This window comes from Cervus elaphus, chromosome 30 (assembly GCF_910594005.1).
Source record: "Cervus elaphus chromosome 30, mCerEla1.1, whole genome shotgun sequence".
NCBI lineage: Eukaryota > Metazoa > Chordata > Mammalia > Artiodactyla > Cervidae > Cervus > Cervus elaphus.
The window spans coordinates 51738040-51759678 of record NC_057844.1 but is presented as its reverse complement, the minus strand read 5'-3'; the positions used below and the strand labels follow the sequence as shown (position 1 = coordinate 51759678).

Genomic DNA, 21639 nt, shown 5'->3' with positions numbered 1-21639 from the left:
TTTTCCTGCATCTATTGAGATAATCATATGGTTTTTATCTTTCAATTTGTTAATGTGGTGTATTACATTGATTGATTTGTGGATATTTAAGAATTCTTGCATTCCTGGGATAAAGCCCACTTGGTCATGATGTATGATCTTTTTAACATTTCTCCAAAGAAGACATACAGATGGCTAACAAACACGTGAAAAGATGCTTGACATCACTCATCATCAGAGAAATGCAAATCAAAACCTCAATGAGGTACCATTACATGCCAGTCAGGATGGCTGCTATTCAAAAGTCTACAAGCAATAAATGCTGGAGAGGGTGTGGAGAAAAGGGAACCCTCTTACACTGTTGGTGGGGATGCAAACTAGTACAGCCACTATGGAGAACAGTGTGGAGATTCCTTAAAAAACTGGAAATAGAACTGCCATATGACCCAGCAATCCCACTCCTGGGCATACACACCGAGGAAGTCAGAATTGAAAGAGACATGTGTACCCCAATGTTCATTGCAGCACTGTTTATAATAGCCAGGACATGGAAGCAACCTAGATGCCCATCAGCAGACAAATGGATAAGGAAGCTGTGGTACATATACACCATGGAATATTACTCAGCCATTAAAAAGAATTCATTTGAATCAGTTCTAATGAGATGAATGAAACTGGAGCCCATTATACAGAGTGAAGTAAGCCAGAAAGATAAAGACCAATACAGTATACTAATGCATATATATGGAATTTAAAGAGATAGTAACGATAACCCTATATGCAAAACAGAAAAAGAGACACAGATATACAGAACAGACTTTTAGACTCTATGGGAGAAGGCGAGGGTGGGATGTTCTGAGAGAACAGCATTGAAACAAGTATACTATCGAGGGTGAAACAGACCACCAGCCCAGGTTGGATGCATGAGATAAGTGCTCAGGGCTGGTGCACTGGGAAGACCCAGAGGGATGGGATGGAGAGGGAGGTGGGAGGAGGGATCGGGATGGGGAACACATGTAAATCCATGGCTGATTCATGTCAGTGTATGGCAAAAACCACTACAATATTGTTAAGTTATTAGCCTCCAAATAATAAAATTAAATGGGGGAAAAAAAGAAGCATGCTTTTCTGCAGGAAGGCAAATGTTTTTTCAAACATCTTTTAAATTTAATTAAGTCTGTTATGTCTGAAATTTTTCCACTTGATGACTTTGATAGTTTTTCTTGACAAAGTGTAGGAAAATACATACCAGTATTTGTGGTTAAGAAGGTTGATTGTTCACAGATTTAGCCTATTTTTGAACCATGAGACTGTGTGCTCTGCTTGGTCCTTAAAATACCCTATAAATTAGGCAAGGGAGACACTCATCCAATTCACAGATGAGAAAATTGCTCAGGGAGTCTGTGTGGCTTTCCTAAAGCTAAAAGATTAGCAAGTGACAAGGGTGGGTTTAGGACCCAGATCTCTATATTCCAAACTTTTGCTTTTCCTACTGGTCAATCATGCAATAGGCCTTCATACATAAAATCCTAAAGTTATATTTTTCTTACTTTGTACAGTGGACCTGAAAGTACAGGCAATGTTGTGTGTGTATGTGCTAGGTTGCTTCAGTCACGTCTGACTCTTTGCAACTGTGGACTACAGCCTGCCAGGTTCCTCTGTCCATGGGATTCTCCAGGAAAGAATACTGGAATGGGTTGCCATGCCCTCATCCAGGGAACCTCCCAAACCCAGGGATTGAACCTGCATCTCTTATGTCTCCTGCATTGGCAGGCAGGTTCTTTACCACTAGCGCCACCTGGGAAGCCCACAGGCAATATTAGGAAATGTCAAAACATGTAGTAAAGACTTTGGCCTTGAGCCAAGGCAGAGAGTAACCATCTGAACCTTTTAATGTGAACCCAACCAAACCTGAAATATCACATTTCTCCTGGTTCTGCTCCACTAATGTTACTCAACACTCTGGAACCACTGACAATAAAGCTATAAAAGAACTGTAGTAGATAATTAAAAAGAAAGATGAACAGTGAAACTGAAACAATTCCAGTGAATATACACCCTCAGAGATCCCAAGAGAACCCTCCAGATTCCCGGTATCCCCTCCCTACACTTGGTGGAGAGCAGCAGACAACAGATGCACTTTTTGCCTGAAGAAAAATCCTAGCAAGGAGCCCAGCACCGGGCCAGCGAGTGTGGGGGAAGTACCAGAGCCAATTTCCCCTTCACTGAGAAGCTGTCACACCGCCCAAGCTTCCCTAGGCCTTTTTAAGGAAGTGTGTCTGACATAAAACCATTGCTCCTACCGACTGTGAATTGTCTTAGACATCTCTATCTCCCCACATCTGTGCAAATACTTGCAGCGCCAAATTCACCTTTGATATCCCTCTGTCACTTTGGAAAAATAGAAATGTCATAATAGGTTTCAAGAGAAGCAGTAAATGTTGCTTTATAGAAGGGAATGATTGTCGTCCAAGAGTGTTAACTCCAAAACTTAGTGTGTGGAACTGATTGTTGTCTAAGAATGCTACCTCCAAAACTTAGTGTATCTCCAAATACCCCTATAGTTCCTTAAAATAACAGAATTTAATAGACATTTTTGTTCACCAATTACAACCATGCATGGACAGTTAAGTAGAAAACTTGGAGTAAGTATCCTGTAATGCAGGGCTTCCCAACTTCAGTGCTCATGATATTACAGGTTTGATCATTTTTTGTTGTGAGGAGTATCCTGTGATTGTATTAATAGGTTTTTTAGTGGCATTCCTAGTCTCTACCGACTAGATGTCAGGAGTACCGCGTCCCCAGTTTTGACATCTATAAATGTCTCCTGACCTTGTCAAACATCCCCTGGGAGCAAAATTGTCCCTGACTGAGATCCACTGGTGTAACAGAAAGACAATGGGTCATGTTACTCTCAGCTCTACCACTTAATAGTTGTGTGCTCTTGGACAAGTTACCTAACTTCTCTGAGCCTCAGACTCCCCTCTGCAAAATGAGAATGTAATACCTACCTTGTAGAAAAGTTGTGAGATTTAGTGATGCTTTATATGTAAAGTACCTAGCATCTAACTTGACATGTAAGAGGGAATCAAAGAACATACGCATATGCATGTATATGCATATATATATATATGCATATATATATACATACATACATACATACACATATGTGTATATATATATACGTGTATATATATATGTATATATATATATATATAGGCTTCCCTGGTAGCTCAACTGGTGAAGGATCTGTCTGCAATGCAGGAGACGCCGCTTCAATCCTGGGTCAGGACGCTTCCCTGGAGAAGGGATAGGATACCCACTCCAGTATTCTTGGGCTTCCCTGGTGACTCAGATGGTAAAGAATCTGCCTGCAATGTGAGAGACCTGGGTTTGATCCCTGAGTTGGGAAGATCCCTTGGAGGAGGGCATAGCAACCCACTCCAGTATTCTTGCCTGGAGAGTCCCCATGGACAGAGGAGCCTGGCGGGTTACAGACCATGGAGTGGAAGAATCGGACACAACTGAGTGACTAAGGACACACACACATGTGTGTGTGTGTGTGTGTGTAAACAATTTATAATAAATATATCTGGGTTGGACAAATATCTATTATAAATCTGTGCTGGCAATGAGGCAATATGTTTAGGGACATGGTCTTCAAACCTTTAAACATATAGCTAATAGATGTAATGCTTAAAACAGACAATACTTTCTTGGTGGTAAATGTCTTCACTCATGAAGTGACAGTGCATTTAGCACCTTCCTGGACCTAGAGGTATACAGCCAGTGGGAAATAAAATGAGCCAATAATTTAACTATTTCACTTGCTCATAAGGAAATTTCAGATAAATTATTATTAAATTTGTAAATTTAGAATCATACTTCTGTTTGTTTCAACTGACATGATCAATATATACCAGGAATATCCCCACCACAGACTAAGTATTACCTTTTTGGAAACTGGAATGTCTTTTTTTTTCCTGAGGTTATCAATGTCTATGCTACTCATAACAATGAAATTCTGCTTTCTCTCACTCACAACTCATGTTCTTCTAGGTATATGGATATTTAAGATGGTAGAGATATTGTTAAAAATCTGATATAACCAATGTATGCTAACTAAATCTTACCAAAAATGAGGCCAAGCAACAAAGTGCTTTAGAAAAAAAAAAAGCATCCACTTTCAGTTGGCCATTGGTTTCCCAAATGGAGAATAGCTCTTTCTTCCCCCTTCTCCCCCTCCCCATGCCCTCTTACCTTTCTTCTTCAGGACGTTTCTTTATCCAGCTATTATCCTGTAAGAAAGTCCTTCTTTTGTTGACCTCTTGGAAACCCTGTTGCCTCAGTGTGGTCCCCTGCGTGGTAGTCCCCATATCTAACAACAGAAAAATGAAACCTCAAGAGATACAGTGCCATGGAATTGAGTGTGTGTTTGCTAACTTGGAAATCTTGAGAGGCGCATCTGATGGTCCAGCCTCCATCTTCTAGGCTGGAACCTCCCATACTGTTTCAAAGTAAGATGCACTGGCAAGAAAGAACAAATCCCACACCTATCATCAAAGATAACATAACATATAAGACTGCTCGGGTGCCAACTGAAACTACCTGTGCACGTTATGAAGCCCTGCCCTGCAGCTGGGAATGTAGAACCACAGGCCTCAGCTAAATCAATACTGGGTTTAGTGGGTGGGCCATTTTGCTCAGAAAGAAATATGCCTTGGAAGGACACACAAACACATATGTTTTGGAAGTACTTATTACTTATTATTGAGTATAAATAATACTCAATAAGTCCTGGTGCTTCTGATTATAAATAACGTGATTCTTTGATCTTATGGGAGTCAGAAGTATAGAAGGTCACCTATACTTGATTTTTAAAAGAAATCTTTGAATTGCAATTAGATGAGTTAAGTCTACAGTGCTCTGACTTTTATTTTAAGCCTAACTTTGGCCATGTTAATTAAATCAGACTGCTGCTTCTAAGCATTTCATAGGTACATGAAAAAATTAGGAACTATGGATTGTTTTCCCCAGATGTTTAAGTTTTCTGAGTAAGGGAAACACCATCTACATTACCGTTTCCTGTGGGAGATGTTTTTCTCAAGGTGAAATTGGACATGCTGCATTCCAGTTAGGACCTAAAAGAAAAATGGGGATGGGGAAGAAACACGACAATGACTTAACGAAGAATCAACAAGGGGCTCGTTCATTGCTAGTGAGACACATTCTTCAATGACACGGACAGTCCCATAACCTGGTATAACAAATACATGATATAAACTGTCTCCTGAGAACATGAGAGTTCGTCTATTCCAATGTATTTATTTTACAGATGATACTGAAATCAGGAGTATTTAGTGCCCCCTATGTTACAGGACAAGCAATTGACTGAATCAGCCCATCAGTTAATTCATTTATTCAATGACTAAATATGCATTGAGAGCCTGGCACTGAACCAGGAGGTGGAGACAAGAAAGATAATATGACAAGTGTCTGTTCTGGGGCCCTACAGGTATTGCGAGTCCCAGGTGTGGCCTTTCTGCTTAACAGAGAAGTCAGCCCTGAATTTCCACAAATGTGGGGCTCTCAGTTTTTAAACTAGAAAAGTCCTGGGCCAATAGTGATGACTTGGTCACCCTCGGTGGGGCGTTGTGTTTTTGCAGAGTCCATCCCACCAGACGGTGTACGGAATGTGGGAGGGGTCCTCCATCTTGAGTCAGAAGCAAGTCCTAGGCCCAGTTTCATAACATCAAAGTTCTGAACTACTTAATCTCCCTGTAAAATGGGCTAAAGAAACCTGCTACCTACCTTATAAGGTTGTGATGATCATCTGAACAAGGTACACAAAAATCACCTTGTCAAACTATAAATGAGTTGAGACTTACAGTTGCATCATCAGACAGCAGTTTACAGGTTTAATGTGGGGGTTATAAAGCCCCTATCTCCTACCCTCTGGTTCAAATGTATCTCCTACAATAACTGGCTATAGGACCTGAAGAGGTAAAGACACATTTTCTGGATCAAGGCATTGTTTGCCTGGTGTTTTCATTTAGAATATCAGTGCCCCAAGAGTGGGTGAGAATTGGAAGCTGCTGGTGACTTTACCAGCCTAGTGTTTGGCACCATGGGCTCACAGCTCCATCTCTTCTGGGAAATTGCCCTTGGCTCGTGGGGCTGCCAGTTATATACCCTCATCCACTACACCAGCAGCCAGCAGCTGACTACCCTGGAACGCAGAGCCAAGCCACTTCTGCAGGCGACTGGTGCTTCAGCCCTCACCATGGCAGACGTTAGGCCAGCAGCGGGTGCATCACGGCCCAGCTCATTCCCCTGCCTCCCCAACCCTCCCCCCTCTGCCCTTTCTCCTTCTCTTGGGCACAAACCCTTCATAAATCACAGGCACCCAAGGGCATCTCAGGCACTCCTTCGAGGGAACCCAACCTCAGACTAACAACCAGGATAAGACTGGCAGCTATTCACTCCGCAGAGAGTCTGAAGGTCTCAGTGAAATCAGAAAGTGAAAGGGAAAGGGAAGTCACGTCCGACTCTTGGCAACCCCATGGACTGTAGCCTACCAGGCTACTCGGCCCATGGGATTTTCCAGGCAAGAATACTGGAGTGGGTTGGCATTTCCTTCTCCAGGGGATCTTCCCGACCCAGGGATCAAACCGGGGTCTCCCGCATTGTAGGCAGACACTTTACCATCTGAGCTACCAGTTGTTGCTAACTCCTGTCCGACTCTTTTGTGACCCCGTGGACTGTGGCCTGCCAGGCTCCTCTGTCCGTGGGATTCTCCAAGCAAGAATACTGGAGTGGATTGCTACTTCTTTTGCCAGGGGTTCTTCCCAACCCAGGGGGCAACTCGTGTCTCCTGTTTGGCAGATGGATTCTTTACCACCTTGCCATCAGGGAATTAGAAAGACCTGCATCTAAGGTGTGCTATTTACTGTGTCAGTTTGGGGATGATATTTATAGTTCAGCTCCCTTATGTGTAAAATGAGATGAACTGTGGTCGTTTTGAGGGTCAGATTTGATGACATGTCTGTCAAGATGATGACATAGGCTTCTATCACCTCGGAAAGCATAAAGCAAAGACATAGAGGAGGTGTGGTTGGGTGTGGGGAGGAGATGAACACCCTGGGTCACTGGGTCCTGGACACGCAAGGGGTGTAGAGCAGACCCTGTCTCACGTATGTGGAGGCCCCTCAAATTTGGAAGAAAGGGGAGGAAAAAGGGCCTGGCAAACTTCAGTCTCAACTGCTTGTTCACTTCACCTCAGTCTGGCCTCACTTCTCTGGGCTCTTGGCTAACCAACTTTCTGTTTCTAAATGGGCTCTGATAAACCCTTTCCTGAGCCAGTAAGGACCTGAAGGGCTCGTAGCCAACTGAACTGGGATTCTGACGTGGGCAGAATGCTGAATGTACAGCTGGTGACGTATTTGCAGAGATTGCAAACTCAACCATGAAACACAGGCCAGGGTCAACAGAGAAAAGGCATTTGGCAATTAACTGCTTATTTGTCTCTCACAAGAGACCGAGTGTCCTGTAAGTCAGACCCAAGACTGTGTCTTCTCATTTCCAGCCTGTGGGACAGAGTGGATGCCCCCTCGATACTTACTATGCACTGAGTTAGGTCCTTTTCAACATTTCTAACACCCCAGTGTCTCAGGATGTGTCTGCATTTGGAGGCAGGGCTTTTAAAGAAGTGATTACATTAAAATGAGGCCATTAGGGTGAGGCCTAATCCAACCTCTCCTCTGACCTTATAAGAAGAGGAATTTGGACACACAAAGACACCTTTTCTCTGTGTCTGCACAGAGAAAAGGGTGTGAGAGGATGCAGACAGAAGGGTGGCCATCCTGAAACTGAGAAGGGAGGCCTTAGGAGAAACCAAAACGGAGGACACCTTGATCTTAGACTTCCAACCTCCAGAACTATGAGACAACAAATTTCTTTCTTTCTTAAAAACTTTAAAAAAAAAAGTCTTTTGGCCCCACCACATGGCCTGTGGGATCCCAGTTCTCCAACCAGGGATGGAGCCCCACCCCCTGCACTGGCAGCTCAGAGCCTTAACCTTAGGACTTCCAAGGAAATCCCCCAGATAACAAATTTCTCTTACCGGCCTGTGGTACTTTGTTTTGGCAGCCCTAGCAAACTAATAGAGTCCTTACGGGGAAAGTAGTTTAAACATTTCTAAAATAGCTAAGTTATTCAAAGAGCTTCGTGCCACCGTATCTCTGACCTTCATTTTTTTAATGGCCGCGCTGCACAGGGCAGCTGTCCATAGCCATAGTATCTGCTCTTGACAGGGTGCCTCACAGGCATCATAAACTCTTCCTCACCTAAACTCTGCACTGCAGCTATTACCTCCATCTCCCAGATAAGACGCCTGAAGCTCAGGGAGAGGATGTAACCTGCCAAAGTGGAAACAAGCAGAATCTGGTTCTAAACTGAAGCCAACTCGTTCGTCGGCAACCAGCAATAATGCTTGGGATGAGTCACTGCAAGACAGGACAGGTACCTGGCGTTACATTGAGAGAGGGTAGGCACACAGCAGGGCCTGCCTGACTCTTGACATCTCTGGAGTCCCATGATCTCTGCCCCCAGTGCCTGGCAGGAGGGGAACCAGGACAGCTTCTCAAGGAATCACTGCAGCAAACAAACGCACAGAACAGCCTCATCTGTGTATTCCCTGACACTTCCTAGCTTACAAACCTATGTCCATACAAAATGTGCACACAAATGGTCATGGCAGCATTATTCCGAATAGCCGAAAAGTGAAAATAACCCAGATGTCCATCAATGGATGAATGGGTACACTGCATGTGGTACACCCATACAGTGGAATATTAGTTGGCAACTAAAAGAAATGAAATGTTGATATGCATTACAATGTGGATGAAACTTGAAACATGCTAAGCAAAAGAAGCCAGACTTAAAGGTGACATATGTAGGGTTCTATCTGGATGTTGTTTCTTTAGATTTTCCTTGGTATCCTCCCCATATTCCACCTCAATTTCCTCCCAAGCCAGGCTTCTGCTGCCCCTTTAGGCTCTGCTGGGTAAAAAAGAGGAGAGTTCAGACAATAATAATTCTATAGATGATGTTATAGTAATATATAAATTATCTCATTTCATTTCCATAGCCATGTTCTAAGAGTAATATAATCCCAACTTAGCAGAGATATGGCTTGAGCAGTGGCTGAGAGGCAAAGCTGGGACTCCACCTGAGGTTTTCCAGCTCAAGGTTCATCATCTTTTCCTCTCTGCCAGGGACTCCCTGCAGTTGTAGAGAGAACAGCACCTCCTCTTTACCTTATATTTATTCTTTCCCAGTGGCTCAGCAGATAAGAATCTGCCTGCAGCGCAAGAGATATTCGAGACCTACGTTCAATCACTGGGTTAGGAAGATCCCCTGGAGAAGGAAATTGCAAGCCACTCCAGTATTCTTGCCTGGGAAATCCCACGGACAGAGGAATGTGCTAATATGTAGCAACTCCATATATTTGGGCTTCCCTGGTGGCTCAGATGGTAAAGAATCTGCCTGTAATGCAGGAGACCTGGGTTCAAACCCAGGTCAGGAAGATCCCCTGAAGAAGGGAATGGCAACGTACTCTAGTATTCTGGCCTGGAGAACCCCATGGACAGAGGAATCTAGAGGGCTACAGTTCATGTGGTCACAAAGAGTCGGACATGACTGAGTGATTAACACACACATACACACCTTATATTCAAGGCTGGCTCTCATCAGATCCTGCTAAAACATCTGATATTTTCACGCTTTGGTAGCCAGGCATTCTCCAGAAGGAGTCATAAGCTCTGACATCCACGCAAGAGCTGGGACCTTACTTCTGTCTCCCTGCCAATGATTAGCTTCTGGTATCCCATAAACACCTCTCTGGCTCCATCCCCAGAGTCTCTGGGATACTTTCTAGGAATAGCTTCCAATGACCTCACTTGCTTTCTCTGGGACACCCCAGTTTCAACTTGTTCCCTCTTTCATGAAAGTTCCTGGGAAGAACTAGGCCTTTTGCACTTCGCCCTTTCCATCTCTGAAACTGCCAGACTGAAGGTAAGAGTGGCCATTTTTGGACCATGAACTAACCTCAGGACTGAAGTCACATACTAACAATGGCAGAATGGGAAGTTAGAAGGGGCAGGGCTCCTTACAGAGTTGCCAGACAGCCCTAGATGATCTAATTCTTAACTTTGAGCAAGAGAAAAGTAAACCTCCTTGTTTCTTCATGAAATTACTCTTTCATATTTTTATTACTAAAGCTTAGTGCTCTACTTGCCTGTTACAAGGTCATTGTGTAGGTCTGAAACAGAAGGTCTAAAAGCCCATTGTGGTCTTCAAAACATGAGATACTAGTGACTCTTTTATTAATAAAACACTATTTCTTGCAACATGTCCATGTGTTTGATGCCCCTAGCAAGAAGGATCACGTGTTTAGCTCCTACTGTTGCTTCAGATTGTGCCACATGCTTAGTGCACATCAGCTTATCCAATCCTCCCAGGTCAGTATCATTACCTCTAATTATAGGAACTCAAGAGAGGCTAAATAACCCGGCCAAGGTCACAGAGGAAGTGACAGCCAGGAACTGCAATTAGGTCTATATGACTGCAACGCCAGGGTCTTCCCAGTGCACCATACTACATGTTGCACAAAGTATCATGTGATGCAGCCAATCCCAGATATGCAGGAAATGCCCACAAGTTCCAAAAGATGGGAGATAATGGGAGAGGAGCTGGGAGGAGCAGCAGTAGTAAATAGCTGCTCCTTCACCGCTGGGCAGCTCAACCTCGAGCCTCTCCCCTCCCGTGGCCACAGTGACGCCATGAGTGGCCTGGCAGTATTCCTTACCCGACTCCTTCTCTGAATCTCTCTCCCTACTCAGTGGCTTGATAATGTTTTATACTCTTTCCTAGCTGCTTGCTGTCCATTGACTCCTTTTAAACCCCCAAATGCTTAAGTTGAAAACTCTGATGTGAAATGAGACAGGAAAATATATTCTATTTTTAAATGATAATAGTTTAATAAGTATGCAGGAGCTTTTTTTTAAGTGAAAAATGACTAATACTGTGGGAAAAAAAATTTTTTTTTCATCAAATCTACATGTTTCACTCACAACTACACAAACTTCCTCAGGGTTATCTGCTCTTTTATTTTTCCTTAGGACCCATTGGCCATAGCACCCTAATTATCTCCTTATGTCAGCCCATTTGGTGGCCCCAGAATCATTTCTAGAAGCTCCAGTCTAAAACCTTTAAGGTGCATGCTCCTCTCTCATCAACCTCTAATTCCACAGAAATTTTACTGCAATGGAACACTTTCCATCTTGACCAGAATATACATTTTTTACATATGGAAATTTTCTATACTGCTATTAAAAATGGATCAACAATATAGGTCCCTGTGAATAATGCTTTTGTTAAACAAATACTTGTTTGTAGAATGGATTGGAGATTAAAAACCTTTCAAATTGGTAATATCAAGAAATACATGAAGCAAAATCTCATTTTTATATTATTTTTAAAAGAAATTATTTATTTCAGCAGCTGAGGTTATGCTGCGTTTCATATTTACTTAACACCCAGATAATCACACTTCAATAGTCTCAGTTCAGCCAATTAGATTTATTTCTAAGTGCTGTCCTTGGCTTCCTTCCAATCAAGTTTTAAACTTCTCATGAGAAAGATGCAACTGTCATCTTGGCTTCTCAAAATCCCGTTACTGGCACATATGCCAAAAACTATATTTTAAATGTGTAATATTATGGGCAAAGATGTGTAAAAAGATGTCTCCATTATGCTGGGAACTACAGAAACTGTTCCCTTTTAAACCACCAAATGCTTAAGTTGAAAACTCTGATGTGAAATCATGCTGTCAAAAGTCAATAGGGAGGGAATTCCCTGTCTGTCCAGTGGTTAGGACTTCACACTTCCACTGCAGGGACCTGGGTTTGATCCCTGGTTGAGGAAGCCATGTGGCATGGCCAAAAAAAGTCAATATGGTAGAAGGAAAAAAAAAATCTTTTCAACTTTTGGCCTCTGTTTCATTTCCTCTTAATGGCCAAACACCAGAAAGTGCTAGTTTGTACCCAATTCTACAGCTTCTGCCCAAAGGCATGTGTATTTAGATTTTAGAAAAGATTGGTCTTCTTAAATTCTGAATTACAAAGCCAGTCAAGTTTTCCATGGTTTTCTTTGGATGCATATGAAACTATCAAACATCCCCTATTTCTTCAAGTTGTCCCTTTTCAGATCCTCTTCATCTCCCTCTGGTCCTTCTCAATTTCTATCTTGAATAATAGCACTTCCTTGAGAGATTTAGGTCACCAGGTGATTCCCTGCCCCCAGAGCCAGGCAGCCCCGGTTCCTCCTAGCCCAACTCTAAGACTCCCCTGGGCCACCTCCCAGCTAAGCTGCACTCCTCTCCATCTTTTGGGTCCTCCTGACAAAAAGACCTTGTGGATCTCTCTCTTCCCTCCCAAGGACAAAATGCCTCTCGACATACCTAATAAGCGCTACGGGTTATCACTCCCCACTAACTCTCCCTGAGAAAGATTGTGTGAGCAAAGCAACTGGAATGAGGTGGTGCAGAGATGAAAGAGACTTAGGAAGATCAAGACAGAAAAGAAAAAAAAAAATGCAGAGCAGAAAATAGGATAACAAACTAAAAGATGAAAGAAGAAAAGAGAAAAAAGCCAACAAAAAAATTCACCACTGATACTTGGTCATGTGATAGTGTTAGCCCTATTCAGCTTAGATTGTATATGTATCATGCCTAGGGCTTCCCCGGTGACTCAGCAGTCAAGAGTCCGCCTGCATTGCAGCAGCTGCAGGAGACATGGGTTCGGTCTCTGGGTCGGGGAAGGTCCCCTGGAAGAGGGTGTGGCAACCCACTCCAGTATTCTCACATGGAGAATCCCATGGACAGAGGAGCCTGTTGGGTTACAGTCCATAGAGTCACGAAGAGTCAGACACGACTGAATCGGCTTAGCACGCACCCATGCATGTATTGTGCTTAGACCCACATAATGCCTTAAGGCTGATACTGTGATTATCCTCCTTCTCCACCTAAGTAAACTTTATAACAAATGATTTCAATGAAGTCAGAGTCTTTTTGCAGAAGGCAGTGCAGGAGTTGGAAATCTGGAGAGGGGGTGATATTAGTTCTTTCTGTTTTATAGCTGAGTAATGTCCTCTAAGAAAAAAAGAAAACAAGGAAAGTAGGAAAAAAATTCACTCTTTTTGGAAAGAGGTTTTTAGGATGAGTAGTTTGCCTCAAGTAACATAGCCAGTGCACAATTGGGATTCCAACCCAAATGGACCTGACATCAGAGTTCCTGTCTCAGAAGCTCGGGAAATAAAAAGGTGTCAACAGGTAGAAAGTTACCAGGTTAAAAGAAAGGGTGAGGAGGATGACATTTCCTTTGCAATAGAAATCTGTGATGGACCTCCACCAAGAGAGAGATTTGGAGCAGATTTTCTCTGATCTTTTTAACAAAGTATCATGAGAACAGCACAGAGTGATAGTTGGATGCTCCAGAGTCTCTCCAGAGTTAATTTACTGAGCTTCTAATATACTTAGGTAAATTGATATCTTTATGGAAAAGACCAAATGTGAATAGTTGCCTAGGAGAAATTACTAAAGTGATGGGGAAAAAACAAAAGCAAACATAGACTATGGAAATAAGCACAGCAAAAATGTCTGGAATGACATATGTAGCTTGGTGGTACTCATTTTTGTGTATGAAAAAGCCTTCATGGTTCAATAATACCTACTAGTACTTGCTTCCCAGAAATCACTGATAATAGGGAAAAACGCCTAGAAACTGAAAAAAGCACAAACGCTATTAAACTATTTTCAACAGAAGAATAAGAGAGACTCTATAATTACAAACCAATAAACAACAGCATTATCTTCTGTGAGATAGATACAACAAACCATCAAACAACTAATTATCACCTAAAAGAACATGAAATATTATGTAAGGATAAAACAAACAGGGCTTCACGAAGTATAAACATTAATAAATGCATTTAAATTAATGGACTATGTTTAGCCTTCACACGCACTGTAGAAGGAAATCCAATAATTACGAGGCTGGGAAAGACTTGCTTAGCCTGCTGTGATGGTTAGAAATTTGCTATTTCTTTAGTTACACAGCTTCCCAGTCTACACTTACCATTAGAAAACTTGCTTACTAAGGGTGAAACAGTTCAGAATGTAGCACAAAGGAAATCTTGGAGCCTGCCAGTTATCTATATGCTACGAATTCGGAGTCTGAAAACCATCGACCAAGGGCTTTTCTGGTGACTCACTGGTAAAGAATCTGCCTGCCAACGCAGGAGATGCAAGAGACGCGGGTTCAATCCCTGGGTCAGGAAGATCCCCTGGAGAAGGAAATGGCAACCCACTCCAGTATTCTTGCCTGGGAAATCCCACAGACAGAGGAACCTGGAGGGCTACTGTCCGTAAGTTCACAAAGAGTTGGACACGACTGAGCGACTAAACAACAAACCATCAACCATAAAATGTTTTTACTGCTTGTTCTTGCCTTCAGCGCGAGCCCCCAGCTGCCCTTGCTTCCACCACCAATCTTTACTGCAGGATGATAGATAACAGTAAGTTGTAGCATGCAGAGTCCTAGTCCTGTGACAGTGATTAAATTCATATCATGACACTGGTCTAATGTTTAAATAAAAATGCTATCTAATAAAAATTATCTATTGTCTGAGCTCCTCAGGCACTATTTTCAGTTCTAACTGAAAACATTTGTTAAATGTTAAATGTTAAATGTTAAAAAACCCCAAATTTAGACCATGCACTATGAACCAAAACACTGTTACCCTAAGTTCTTTATCTTAATCTTATTTCATATTCTGTCATGTGGTCACTCTTCATCTCAATTTTATACAGTAAAATCTTTTTCATTATATTTGCAATATATGTTCAACAGAAAATGTGGAAAATAAAAGGAAGCACAAAGAAGGAAAAAGTCAGATACCTTTCATCAACCTTTGTTCTTTTCCTCCAGGGTTGTTTTATTATTATTATTATCATTTTGCATATTACAGCCTATTGATGCACATTTTCAATACCATTTAAAAATATTTGAATAATTAATTTTTCTGCAACTACAAAATATTTCGTCTTATGGGCCTATCAGTATAACATAACTCCTGTTTTTTTCCAACAAAACCATACAAATCTTTCGACCACATCCCTTGTTATTCTTTTTTTTGTTTTGTTTTTCCACTTATTTTTATTAGTTGGAGGCTAATTACTTTACAATATTGTAGTGGTTTTTGCCATACATTGACATGAATCAGCCATGGATTTACATGTGTTCCCCATCTTATAGATCTTTAGAAGTAAAATTATTTGCCAAGGGGTGTAACTTCTAAAATGTACTTGGTCTCTATTGTCAAATATCTTCCCATAAACTTTATACCAGTTTACAATCCACCCTCAGCACATGAATGTTCACATATTGGCCAGGATTTAGAATTGTCATTTATTAGTCTCTTTAATGATTTAATAGGTGAAAGTGGAATCATTTTGGCTCACATGCATATTTTTATAATTTCATTTGGTTATTTTCTTATTTTGTGAATTATCCATTGATTAATATTACAGATTTCTTATTGCTTTCTTATTTTCTTTATAGCAAAATGTTTATATGTCTGACATACTTATATGTCAAAAATATTTATTTTTACTTTTCCAGTATTCATTTGGCTTCTAATTCTGAGTTTTCATTATCAGCTTCTAATTTTGTAATTCTCTATCTTTCCCCTTATGAATTCTTTCACTCCTTAAAACCCCTGTAGACCATCAATAAAACTTTTTTCTGACCTCAAAATCCAAGCGATCACCAAATACTGTGACTCTTCTCCTACAACACTTTTGATTGTCTTTCTTTCTATATTCAAGCTACCAATTCAAGCTGGCATGATCTGCTTACTGTTTTAACAGCTTCCTACCTATATTCCCAATCTCTAGACTTACACTCTTAATCCATTCTCACAAGTCACTACTTTGCTTAAAATTCTTCAATGGCCTCCATTTCTGTCAGGATAAAATCCAAATTGTTGACAAGGCTTACAAGTCTGTACCTTCCGGTCTTCTTTCTTCCCAATTCCCATGCTTCACTCAAACTCTACTTTCAGCTAGACTAGGGAATTTAGTCACTCAGTCGTATGTACCTGACTTTTTGTGAACCGATGGACTGAAGCCTGCCAGGCTCCTCTGCCCATGGGATTTTCCAGGCAAGGATACTGAAGTGGGTTGCCGTTTCCTTCTCCAGGGGATCTTCCCCACCCAGGGGTTGAACTCAGGTCTCCTGCATTGCAGGCAGACGCTTTACCATCTGAGCTACTGCTAGACTAAGTCATTCCAATTCCTGAGGGCTCCATCCTTTTCATCACCTTGATGCGTTGCTCACTCTACGGTTTTTGCCTAAAGCATTCTTTCTGAGCCTCTCTTCACCCTTACTCTCCTTTCAGGAAAGACTTTTCAGGTCACACGTTACATATCCTCCTAGAGGCATTCAGTGATACCATCACAACCTGTCTGTACCTCCACCTCTCCAGGCTGAGTTAAGAGGCTTACTAAGAGTGTTCACAAGGCACAGAGTACCTCTCCATGACAACATTAGCATACAGACTGCCTGTTTGCGTGGCTGAATAGTTTGTCTCCATCTCCAACACACACACACACTGTAAATCTAAGGGTTGTAACAAAGACCATTTTCTCTATAGTTGTATTTCCAAATATTATTATTGTATCTGGCACATAATCAATTCTAGAGGAATATTTGTTGCAAAAAATGAGATTAATAAATATTTACACATTTTCTTCTAATTAAAAAATGTATTTTATTGTTACATAGAAACTCGAATCTATATGGATTTACTTTGATAATACTTTTCCCACTGATACATGATTTTTCCTTTGTCACATAAAAAATTTCTTATATATTCAAGAATGTGCTTCACAGCTGTCTCTTCTGTCCCATAGATCTAACATTAGTTTCTTGTAACAGAAACAAATTACTTTAGTTATTGTCTTTTTATAATATGTTTTAATGTTTAATGCAAGCACCCCTCACTAATTTCCCTTGTAGAAATTCTATCAGCTATTCTAATTTATTAATTTCTTAAGGTAAACATTAAAATTATTTTCTTTGATTTCAAAACAAATATTCTATTAACACTTTTGATTGGAACTGCATGAATCCTATAAAATGGTTCGAGAAGAGCTGACATTGATGACATTCAATCTGTTCATCCAGGAATCTACTCAAAGATGTTTTTTCTCAACAAAGTTTAGGACTTATAGTAAACTTCTGTGATTTTCTTAATCTAGGTCCCACATTTTTTGTACAGAAATTTTTTCTCCATGTTTTACATCTCTTTGTGTTCTTATGAAAGACTACATAAGTCATATTATCTTATTATACAAATATATGCATAATTAAGTAAGAACCCTACATTTTCTTTTTATTCGCTGGTACTGTAAGGTAAGTATGATCATACAAGTGACACTTGGTCAAAGTGGGGTCATAATTAAATCCAAGTCTATCTGGACTCCAGCCTCCTGTAGATTCCTTTCAAATGTTTACTTAATAACGAGAGAGAGAGAACACTGGGAAAGATGAGGGAGGAAGGTAAGGCTGCAGGGAGGCTGTTTTCTCCAAAATATTTAAAATTAGTTCTTGATGTGGATGTACTATGCATATCCTGTGGCTTCTGAGAATTTTCTGGAATACTGTCACAGTTTCCTGGGATGGGTGTATTTTAGTTAAAAAAGTATGTTCTATATGATTTATTACTTTCTCCCAGAAGGTTCCATTAAAAGGAGACTTAATCACATTTTAGGCCAAGGAAACTTGGGTCTAGAAACAGAATAAATTATTTAGGTGCTTAGAGCTCTCAAGTATACAATTACAATGAGTTCAGAACTAGAAGTAAGCCAGTTGTTTAATGGATAGCTATAAAAAGCACTCTTCCATTTAACAATCACAGTAAAAGGATGATTCATATCTTTAAAAAGTTTAGCAACTAACATAAACACAAATCTAATAAATATAGCTGTTATTTGACAGAGTATCCATTTAAGGAAGGGCCTTCACCAAATTCTAAAATCACATGGATTTTTTTACAATGGACTAGAAACCCTTAGGAAATATATTTGATAAAGACTTTCGATTCAAAAGTAAACTTCAAGCAACTACAGACACGTTTCCAGTAATTAATACACAAAACCCTTATTTCAAAGTTCTCAGCAAGAGAAACATGACCAACCAATAGCCTAGAAGCAGGATAATGTCAGAAGACAAACTGTGGGACCAGCAAAGGTTTCCCATGGACCACTGGCTGGTGAATGAGTCTATCACATCCCTCTTCATGAGTGCTTGGAGTCGACGCCCAAATCATAGGGTCACTATCAGTGAAAACTGCTTAAGTTGACTGCTTAGTTAACTATATACTGTTCATTCCACAGTCTGGGCTTTGTCATTCAAAACATCTCCTCTTTGTTGACAAAGTCCCCAGGAAAATGAATCTCTCAGCTATTTCAGTCAAAATTCTAGCAGCTAGAGGAGTCAGCCAGGTGAGCAGCGCCTACAGACTGGCAGCCGAGGTGAGGCTGGCTCTGAGTGAGTGTATCACAACCTGCAACCTACCTACAACCTACCTGTGCATACTACATCATCTTCTTATAGGGGGCTGAATGCTCCAGTTGCAAATTTATGTCAATTGGCTCTAAGATTTCATTAAGCTAAAATTTTAATAAAAATCCTGGCCTTTTATCTGCATTCTAGGTCTACTCTGACATTCAGAATCAACCAAATGTTTTACTAAAATTTTTATTGATATAATCTCACAGTTTTCTCAAATTGACTTTCCTAGTACTTTAGTTCTGGAAGACAGCAAACATCACAAGGACCATTTGTGCATTATAAACTGTGGAAGAGAAAGCTGGTTTTAAATCTGATCACGTTTCATGACAAAATTATAATCCACAAATGTGACAGATTAGCTTTCTGATTGCTATAAATGTTTGAAAACCAATTATAAAATTCCTCAGTAACCTTTGAGCACTGAGCTCTAAATGCCCCTGAGATGGCAGGTGACCTGCTCAGCAATGGAAAGTGATGGAAGCTCTAGAATTCAAGGCTGAGGCAGGTGTGCTGTGGGAAGCACCTATTTGAAGGAAAGAGAAGTTTTGTTCTAAGTGTGATTAGCACCTGGGTTTGATTCCCACAGCTCTGAGTTTTGAATGGAAATAGTGGAGAAAACACACAGGTCAGACAAATCAGTTTAGCTATTAATTATAAAGGAAAGCCTGGCTAAAATAACTTTTCTATTCTTATCAAAGGACTTCTAAAACTGGTTTTTCAGGACTAGGATTTGAATAGACATTGAAACTGCCCCATGTACATTAATCAATTTGTAAATTGGAACTCAGGATATAACATAGTCAAGTTGGCAAAATGCACACAAACGAATCTCTATGGGAAACTGCATACCACCCTGTGACCAGTTAATCCCGCCCTGCTTTATTCCTTGGTGCATTCACTCAACAAACATGATTTTCTTACTTGGAGAGGACAGGGTGGAGGGCTAGTCCTCTCACATAGCTCAGTGACTGACTTGCAGTGTTTTCAGCAATCAAGAAAAACAAATAAGACTTCTTATCTATAAAACAGTAGAGCTCACCATTTCAGTAAAAGCGTCATCTGTGAAGACAAGGAGCTCCTCTTAAAAAAGGTTTTTATAGTCTCTTGAGAAAATAAACCAGCAAATGCTGGTCCCTTGACTTTAAGAATTTACTATCCTTCTGTGTGACCAGATTCGCCAACTGACAGCTCCCACATGGAAACAAATAGGCTTTCACTTCTCTACTGCCAGAAATGTGTAAAATTGTGGAGAATTTAAAAGCAACGCCATCTAAAATCACAACAAGGAGCAGCAGAGCTGTGGACAAGCAGAGCAGCCAGTGGGAAGCTGTCAAAATTTCACTGGAAAGAAGACAAAGTTAAGAGAGTAAGTTCTAATTTTAACCACTTGCAAAGGAAAAAGAGAAAGTGACGCAATAAAGCAGATATCTTTACCTTTGCAAATATAATTCAACTTACCTGTCTTGGGCAGAAAATCGGGACTTTCTGTCTAAACAACCTGCAGTGATTTCCCCCAGGTGATCCGGCTGAGACTCCGAATGAGTACGTGGAGTTTACTGAAAGCAGTTTCCACCTCCGCCTGCCTGCGTTAATGAAGAGTTCAGAGGCTTCTCCTTCAGTGGCTGAGTCACCCAGGGAGGGGGTGGGTGGTATGAGAGAGGGTGTCACCTTGTACAAATACCAATTCAATTAAACCAGCTCACTCACCGACCTGCTGTCTGTCTGGTGAATTCTTTCTGCAATTTATGGCCTTGGTAGACCAAAAATATGTACTTCTGTTATCACCCTTTTAATTGGCATCAACAGTACACACAACTCTACCCTGACCAGGTGCCATTGTATCCAACCTATTTTGGATTCTCTCTTAAAAAACAAAACACAAAACTTGAGCTGGGAGGGATCTCTTCTCTGCCCATGGTGCCTGGAAGACTGGGGCCCAGATACACACACAGGAAATGCACTGCTGGTTGGAATCAAGATCCTTAGGAGACAAAAGTCCTTTGGAAGCCCGAGATCAGGAAATAGGAAAGGAATCTGTTACACAAATTCTGCACATAGGAATTTTGGTAAAACGATCAGAGGAAAAAATACATCCTGAAGTAAAAGTAAGAATTCTGATCGTTTTGTGATTTCACCACCTATAAAAATGTGAAAAGCATCCTGGAAACTTCTTTCTCATCTGAGAGCAGCAGTAGACACCTGCTTGGAGAGCAAGGAATGCTAAAGAGGAGCCACACTAGGTGGGGACTCCTATTACAGGTTCTGAAATGTACCTTCCGTGACAGCCAGGAGTCTTTAAAGAAGCTTAGTGAATCTGGAACACTGCTGAGAGGAAGGAGTCATTAGAATTTCCTGGGTCATCTCTATTCATCTGCCACACCAGTAATTAACCAAGTCTTCCCCATTTCAAGACAGCTCCTGAAAAACCACAGTCCAGGGGAGCTACAGTCATAGAAGTGACTATAAGAAGATACAGAAGCATTCCCATTAGAAGGTTCAGGCAATTGCAGGATGCAGTCATTATGGACTGGGACATCTCTATCTTAATGTGCCCTTATTCTGGGTTGAGGATTTGAACATTTAAAATGGAAAACAAGGACTTCCCTGGCCATCCAATGGTTGAAACTCCATGCTTCCAATGCAGGGGACAGGGATTCGGTCCCTAGCCATGGAGATGAAATCTTACATGCCGTGTGGCTGGGCCAAAATTTTTTTTAAAAAATAAAGTCAAATGGAAAATGTTCTCTAAAGGTTATATATATATACATATATATATATATGGTGGTGGTGGTGGTTTAGTCGGTAAGTTGTGTCTGACTCCTGGGACCCGATGGACTGTAGCCCCCTAGGCTCCTCTGTATGTGGGATACAGGAATTCCAGGCAGGAATACTAGAGAGGGTTGCCATTTCCTTTTCCAATGTATATATGTATATCTATATTCCCTGGTGGTTCAGATGGTAAAGA

The 21639-nt window shown here is 41.0% G+C and overlaps 1 protein-coding gene across 12 annotated transcripts in view; it reads right to left on the bottom strand.

Annotated features, from left to right (window-relative positions):
- Nucleotides 1-20437, bottom strand: part of SCEL (sciellin) — a 119422-nt gene extending 98985 nt beyond the window's left edge. For 5 of the 12 annotated variants that reach the window (XM_043892382.1, XM_043892376.1, XM_043892377.1 and 2 more), the window contains exons 1-3: nucleotides 20133-20437; nucleotides 5059-5120; nucleotides 4240-4357 (exon numbers count right to left, since the gene is read on the bottom strand). In XM_043892382.1, coding sequence (XP_043748317.1) covers nucleotides 4240-4357; nucleotides 5059-5101 — 161 coding nt within the window. In that variant the 5' untranslated portion in view covers nucleotides 5102-5120; nucleotides 20133-20437. The remainder of the gene's footprint in view (nucleotides 1-4239; nucleotides 4358-5058; nucleotides 5121-20132) is intronic. The other 7 variants (XM_043892374.1, XM_043892375.1, XM_043892381.1 and 4 more) reach the window with 4 other exon arrangements.
- Between the last annotated feature and the right edge of the window lie 1202 nt (nucleotides 20438-21639).